The sequence below is a fragment of the Vigna angularis genome, chromosome 9 (assembly GCF_016808095.1).
Source record: "Vigna angularis cultivar LongXiaoDou No.4 chromosome 9, ASM1680809v1, whole genome shotgun sequence".
Classification (NCBI taxonomy): Eukaryota; Viridiplantae; Streptophyta; class Magnoliopsida; order Fabales; family Fabaceae; genus Vigna; species Vigna angularis.
This window is the reverse complement of record NC_068978.1, coordinates 6,585,270-6,592,982: the sequence shown is the minus strand read 5'-3', so window position 1 is coordinate 6,592,982 and position 7,713 is coordinate 6,585,270. Positions and strand designations below refer to the sequence as shown.

Below are 7,713 nucleotides of genomic sequence, written 5' to 3'. Positions count from 1 at the left end.
AATGATGCCATTTTATTGAGAAAGGACTTTATTGTGATAATTTTACATAGTTTGGTGATATGTACCCTAGTGTGAAATGATTGGTACCTTAAGAATAAGGGCATTTAGAAAATTGGGTGGATAATGTCCCAATTTCAACATGTCTACTATGATACTATTGTACCAAAAACAAAAAAGAGAAAATCTTTCCTATGCACATTCATGGCACTCACTCTATTTTCCCAAATAAGGTGGCAATTGCTGTAATTAAATAAAGACCTGATCCAATAGCAGAAGCACTGGCCAAGGGTAAGATCGATAATTTACCCATACTTAGGGCTAAATATAAATTCAGAGGTGGCAACTGGCATCGGCAATAGAAGAGAATTTTGGGTTTTGCTGTTTTTTTTACACTGAAAGAAAGAGGAAGGAAGAAAGAAAAAACAGAGAAACACAAACACGAGCGAGTTGCGAAGGAAAAACAGTTTGTTCCAGAACTGAACCCAAAGATCTTCTCTTTACGTGTTGTTGTGAGGACCCAAATCTTCTTCTTCTTCTCCCACTGCTTGGATCTGCACTTTTCGGCCTTTCTTCCATTCTCGCACGCCAACTCCTTCACGGGTCAATTCTAATTCTCGCGCTGGTTTTTCCTGCACGGAAAAAAGGTTCCTCTTTTCCTCGCAAACTCGAGTACCCTTTTGCGGATTTTGGCTTTTTTCGCTTTACCAATTCCAATTTTGCGCAGCTTTCCGGAGATATTTGTCGGGTGGTCGAAGGGCGAGAAGGTTCTAGATTGGCGTTGCTCTGGTTCTTCAGAATTGGGTTTTTTGTTTGCTTTCAAAGCCAAAATTGCCTCACTTCATGTGAGTTTTCTTCACTGTTTCAATTCCTGCATATTTTTTCTTCTTATTATTGTTATTATCAACTCAGGTGAGGAGGGTGGTTTGTTTCTTCTGGGGTGTGTGTGGTGGTGTTTATTTTTACCAGTATTCTGCTCAACGATACTGTCTGAGAAGTTCTTCTAATTTTTTGTTATTGTTTTTTTTTTTTGAACGTTACGTTTGAATATTTAGTGATCCCAAAATTTGAAAACTGGGAGAAGGGGAATTGGAAAGCGGTTTTGACTGAAGAGATGCTAAGTATTGAAAACCGATTAGAAATTAGTGTTAGTATTTCAAAATTCAGATGAGGCTGTGTGCGTTCAACTGTTTACATTCTTGGATCCCCTTGCCCCCTTTGCTTTTGTGCTCTTAGAGGACTAACCTGGTGTGGGGGTTAAAGATTGATGATTCTAGGGTTTGAATTTTTGCTTCTTCTAGTAAAATTCGTGTAGGGTTACTGTCCACTTCATATGCTGGTCATGGTTGAGCTTTCCCTTTTCTGAAAGCAGGGACTTAATCTTTTCAAAGCCTAACCAATCAAGATCAGGTCGCCTTCAAAAAACAGAAGAGAAAATTGCAAAATAGTTATTAGTATAGCCTAAATTAAAGTAATTAAGCTAATTTTCTAAGTTTTAAGCATAGTAGTTCATAGGCCACCACAGTGTGATGCCAAGTGGAGCAGCCTTAGTTTGCTATGGGATTCAAATAACAAAGTGATTTCCCATAACAGCTATAAATAACGACCAAAATAATGCTAAGATAACAGCTATAACGACCAAAATAATGCTACCAAGGTAACAGCTATAACAACCAATATAACGCCTTTTTTGTGCTAAAATAATGCTACCAAGACAACGGGTTTTGGTGCGTTATGCTGGCACTACCAAAATAGCCAAATTTGGTTATTAGTATCAACAAAATTAAAGTAATTATGGCTAATTATCCAAGTCTTAAGCCTAGTAGTTAATGGTGCCATATAGTGTCTCTATAGTGGGATAGTGGAATGGAGCAGCCTTGGGTTGTAATTACCAGAGATGACGGCTTTTCACATGCTATAGTGGTACCACCAAAATAACCAATTTTTAACCTGGTACATCAAGATTTGTTATTCCACAAAAAGTTGCCTCTGTTTTGACATTTATTTTTCACCATCTTCTTCATTGCTATGTTGTTGCTCCTAGATTGATGGTGATTGTATGTGTAAACTGTTACATACTATTTTCCACAAAATTTCTTCAGTTTTATGTTTTTTGTGTTGATTTTGAGTATATAGATATGTAGTATAAATTATTTGCTTTATATAATATTTAAAATAACGGTCATCATTGCCATACCATTTTCAGAGTTAAATGCAATAAGAGATTGATAATTGTAGTTTTAAGGTTATTTATTTCCATGTAATGAGCAAATGAGAAATCTGCATATTATCTTTTTGAAAAATACGAGCTACTCATTTGGATGCTCAAGTGCAGCTTTCTAGAACCCTAGTTTAGTTTTTGACAATTCATTGTTTTTGCTTCATTTCAGAATTGGATTTAAACGAGCCTAGTATCCAAGTGAATTTGTCTCTAATATATAAGTTACTTCCAGTCGCATAATTTTTTGTTCTTTTAGATAGCTGTCAATAGTTGTGTAGATCCGTCAAGGGCTGCTCCAAAATTTGGACTAGCAGTGTAGCACCCCTTTCAAATAAACTTATTTATGCCCTCAGAATGGCATTTGGGGATGGGAGATACGAGTAAATGTGAGATTTCTCTTTGCATTAAAAATTTTAAAGATCCCTAATTGGATGATGATTTTTTGTGCCATAGGGAATTCTCTTGCAAGATTTTCTTACCTATGTGGTTTGAAAATTAAATGTCTGTAAATAGGGAAAAATATAAAATAAACTAACAAGGAGAATAAATTATATAGGTGCATTTTCTGTGTGCAGATTTTTGACTGTGGGCAAAGAATAATCTTTACTTTTTGTTAATTGATGTTGTACACACATTGGGGATTTTGACTCAGGTCGAATGATGTGTTGTGGGAAAGCTAGGTGAAATAGGTTGCAATCCTTAGTATTTAAATCACATTAATATTTAATAGATGTTGGTGTAGAATGTTCATTCTAAATAAACTTTTACTGGCTAGGGTTTTTTTCAGTCATATTATAAATATTAAGTTTTATGGCGCAAGTAAAATGATGTTTTGTTGGAATACTATTGCTTTTTCAAATGTCTCAGAAGCTTATTCACAGTAATTTAGCAGAAAGTAATTTGAGGCAGAGTGATTTATATATATTTGCTTGGTATGTCTGTGAATGCGGTGAATGGTTACTGAGGATATATGAAGAGACACGTGCTTTTACTTTATGATATTGATAAGTTGCAATACATTTTTAGCTTTTGTGTTAACTGTTTTAGAGTTCTGTGATGGTAAAGAGCTATGATAGCCAGCGGAATTCATGGTTGATCACCTCCATAGATATACATAATTCGGTTTGGTACTGCATGGGTGATGGGTGCACAGTTTCTATGTCATTTTTGGCCATGAAAACACTGACTTTGGGTGATGGGTGCACAGTTTCTAACTGAAATGACAATTCTGGATCTTACAGATCATTTGAAATTCTAACCATGCAATGAGTTATTCTGCCAATGGCCACTTCGCAATACAAATATAAAAATACAGCGTGTTTGAAGTGTCTTTGTTGCAATTTTAGTTTTCTGCTTTTTCATTTCTGCCTTTTTTTGAAGAGTAAATTACACTAACTAGCCTTGAGGTTTTGTGAAATTATAAAAATTCTCCATATTGTTTTACACTAACCTCCTATAATTTTTTCGTTTTGTGAAAGGTTATTCTCTTCTAGGCATCACTACGAAACTCTGGCCTCCCGATTAGGTTCTCCCCCCAAAGTTCACCAATCATTTGCTCTTCAAGAAAATTGTATTATTGAAAAGAAAGAAAGGAATAGAAATAGTACAAACATGGTTGACCAAACCAAACCCATGATACAATCATGAAAACCTGAACTCTGGAAGTCCAAACCAGTTTCTAATTAATCTTGCCTAATACTAGTGGGCAAGTCTTCAAACCAAACAAAATATTTCCTAGAATCAATCACTAAATTTGCTAGTTTGTCAGCACTCTTATTACCTTAAAAAATTTAAAAATACTACAAATAATCAAACAACAATGTCATCACCCCCTCAAAGTTCGGGGAACAATAACAGGTTTCTTGAAGGCTTCAACTAATAGCATAGAATCTTCCAACCAAATGGATGACCATCCTTTCACCACAGCTAACTCAATTGCCAACATGGTTCCCATAATCTTTGCCTTCAAGGCAAGAACACTGTGTAACTTCCTAGATTCTTCTTATACGTTACACTAACCCCCTTTTTTAATTGCTTAAAGAACATTTCACTTTGTTCCCCAATGAAGGGAGGCTGTTGTAAATGTTAAGAAAACATGGGGAGTTTGTGTAATTTCATGAAACTTTAGAAGTAGTTATTGCAATTTACCTTTTAAATGGTTCTGCGGATACCTTATTCACACTCTTATTTAACTTCCCTAGTTTTTTTTTCTTTAATACAATTTTACCTCTTTATCAGAAAATCTCTGCCCTTGTATGCAGAACCTGTATTCATTTTGATATCTTGCAATTGAAACCTATTTTGACATTTATGGATGAGATGCCTTGTGTCATATAATAAATTGCAGTTGGTAATGGTTCAACAACTCATGCAAGATTGAATTATGGATCCTGAAGGCAAAAAGTTTGGAGGAGGTAAAAAGCTTGTTACATTAGTGTTATTCATTATATTATTTTATATAAATCTTTGTTTGTTGTGTAATATTATATTAGTATGGTTTATTTGGGTAAAACTCATCTATAATCACTTTTAAGAAAGAAAAATATGAAGAAAGAAATTAAATGAGCTTCTCCTAAACTGAAATTATTTTATGTGTGCTAAATTTGCATTAGCTCGCTCATATTAGCTTCTCTAAAAGATGAACTTTAACTCATGCATAAATTAGTTTTAGCTTATACGGAAGTCTATTTCATTTTTCCTTCTTATTTTCTTCTCCTAGAAATGCTTACGAAGAAGTTTATCGAAGCAGACCCTATTGATGTAACATTGAGTGTAAGAGTTGTCCATTTGATGAAACTTAAGTAAAATTTCAAACAGTTAGTATTTATAACTTTTAACAGTATATTCATTTGCCCATTTGACAGTTTTTATTTTGTCAATTAGTGTTTGTTGACAGTTTTGAAATTGAAAGGAAAAAGTAGAATGCATTAAGTAATCAGACTGATGAGATGGTTGATTTCCTGTTCAGCTGAAGGATAGTATGATGATGATGAATTATTTTCATCTTCAATTTTTGTGAAATTGGTGTATGCTTTTCTTTTTGGTTTGGACTTTTGGACATGGATATATATTTGTCATAAAAGTTTTTCTCTTATAGCATAAAAACTGAAATCAGCATGTACATTGATTATATATTTTTTCCCAAGAAAGATAAACTCTTCTACTCTAATTTTCAACTTTGTATCTGTGAACCCAAAACTATGTTATGTTTATAGGAACTCAAAATTTGCCATGTTTTTTTGTAAGTGCTCAAATGGGTTTATTTACTGTTATGGCCGAATTTATTTGATGAAAAGAAATTAGAAAGTGTGGACATATAATGCTCTAGACATCTATTCAGAATTTGTACCGTTGTCTTACAAAAATTACCATGCAAGCATCCCGTTTTCAACTTTTACCGTAAGCTTTCATGTGTTTCTTTTTGTCCTATAATATTGTCTTTTGAACCATTAGGACCAAGAGAATTGACAGGTGCTGTGGATCTTATAAGTCATTTCAAATTACTACCCCACTATGAGTTTTTCTGCAAGAGGCCTCTCCCTGTTCCTATTGCGGACACACACTACCTTCACAATGTTGTAGGAGACACAGAAATAAGAAAAGGAGATGGGATGCAATTGGATCAACTTATTCAGTATACATCCTCCTTTAGAGATACAAATGCTCGTATTCAGCCTTTTGACCTAGATGTTCTCAAGGAGGCTTTTCAACTAAGGGAAACAGCTCCCGTTGACTTGCCTGCTGTAAGAAGTTTTCTCTGATTTTTATCCTAATTAATCTGGTTTTGTTGCATAAAATTAATTGATATGCTACCATTTCTTCTTCTAAAAAGCAGCTGAGTTTGTCCTTTTTTGACATATACATGCACTTATTCCTTGTTTTTCCCCCTAATAGGCGGAGAAAGGGATTCCTACTATTTCAGGAAAATCAAAAAGTGAAAACAAAGACAAGGAGAAGAAGCATAAAAAGCACAAAGACAAGGACAAAGACAAGGACAAAGATAAGGACAAGGAGCATAAGAAGCACAAGCATCGTCATAAAGACCGAAGCAAAGACAAAGACAAGGACAAGGATAGGGACAAAAAGAAAGATAAAAGTGGACATCGTGATTCCAGTGCTGATCACTCAAAGAAACACCATGAAAAGGTTGAGAAATTTTAGATGGCCTCGTGTTCAAATTGAGAATAAAAATGGTTCTAAAAGTCCTTCCATAACCTTGCAAATTAACTCAACAATTTTTCATTGTAGTGATGATTAAAGGTCATTAAATTGTTCTGTGATTTACGATCTGATTATTGACATCTGTCTCAACTGATGTTAGCATTTTAAAAGGGGATTTGCTCCACATTTTACCTGGACATGTTGCAAAAACTTGGTTGTATTTATTAATCTTTTTTAACTCACTATATTTCAGAAAAGGAAGCATGATGGAGATGATGATGTTAATGATGTGCACAAACACAAAAGGAGTAAGGTAATAAAGGAAAACACTTTGTCTGGAGATTAAGCTTTCAACCTTTATTTTCTTCTTTTTCTTTTCTATACATTTCTGAAATGTCCATCTCTTCTCTGTGGTTGATCATGTCCAATCTCACGTGAACTTCTCTATTGATTTTCTTAATATCATTGCAGCACAAGAGCTCAAAAATTGATGAATTGGGAGCAATTAAGGTCGCTGGCTAAGTGTTGTCATACTGTAGTTCATTTCTTTTCCTCAATTGGTTGTTGTCATTTGTTAAAAGTTGGAGGGGCCTTCAATTGACATTATCAAATTTCATGAGGTACTTCATTACATCTACCACAATCTTCAATTTATCTTCTGGCATAGTTGACAGCTATGTGGCATCTGGTAATAATATCTTGTATTTTCTTTCAGGGTAGCTAGTGATCTGACTAAAGATTTCATGATGGTGAATTCACCTGATGAAGAAAAAGGGCGCAGGTAAAATTTTATGAAGACAATCTTTTTTCTTTTGTACAATAACAGTTACCTTATATAGTTGCCAGTACTCTGCAAAACTTTCCTCTTCCTTTTCCCAGTCTATTGGAGCACTGGATATCTCAACATGTATACATTATTTTGGTCTTTTAAAGTATTTTAGTAGTGTTCTTAATCAATCTGTAGTTCAAACAAACTAGAGTTTTCAGTCTTTTTGTTTAGGATAACGAATTAACTATGGGGATTACGTACATTGATTGCGTTCCCCCATATCATGTATCTAATCTAATGTTACGTACATTTGAATGTTTTGCCTTAGCCTCTAGCAAATCCACTATTGTGTATGTTGATCATTGTACAACAGTACAAGGTTAATCCATCAAGTACCTTTGAATCAGATTGGATGTGCCTTTCCAAAGGATGGCAAATGTTAACACACTCCTTTTGTCTCTTTAAGTCTGTACCTATGACAGCACTATCTGACAACTGCTGCAAAGCAACCTCTTCACCATTTTTAGTTTTGAGAAATGTTATGTTTATAACAATTTATGGAACA

At 34.4% G+C, this 7,713-nt stretch overlaps 1 protein-coding gene across 1 annotated transcript; it reads left to right on the top strand.

The window, feature by feature from the left end:
• The first annotated feature begins 359 nt into the window (after positions 1 to 359).
• Positions 360 to 7,468, top strand: LOC108322603 (mediator of RNA polymerase II transcription subunit 19a). Its single transcript, XM_017554745.2, has 8 exons — positions 360 to 644; positions 725 to 842; positions 4,566 to 4,632; positions 5,672 to 5,961; positions 6,113 to 6,364; positions 6,633 to 6,692; positions 6,851 to 6,999; positions 7,095 to 7,468. The coding sequence occupies exons 3-7, from the start codon at positions 4,602 to 4,604 to the stop codon at positions 6,899 to 6,901; spliced, it is 684 nt and encodes a 227-aa protein (XP_017410234.1). The 5' UTR covers positions 360 to 644; positions 725 to 842; positions 4,566 to 4,601; the 3' UTR covers positions 6,902 to 6,999; positions 7,095 to 7,468.
• Positions 7,469 to 7,713: the final 245 nt, after the last annotated feature.

What these genes read in the sequence shown, in the direction of transcription:
- LOC108322603 (XM_017554745.2), top strand. Translation starts at nt 4,602, where the DNA reads ATGGATCCTGAAGGCAAAAAGTTTGGAGGAG. An exon ending in CTCCCGTTGACTTGCCTGCT is followed by an intron (nt 5,962 to 6,112) that starts GTAAGAAGTTTT and finishes TCCCCCTAATAG; the next exon opens with GCGGAGAAAGGGATTCCTAC. An exon ending in CAAAGAAACACCATGAAAAG is followed by an intron (nt 6,365 to 6,632) that starts GTTGAGAAATTT and finishes ACTATATTTCAG; the next exon opens with AAAAGGAAGCATGATGGAGA.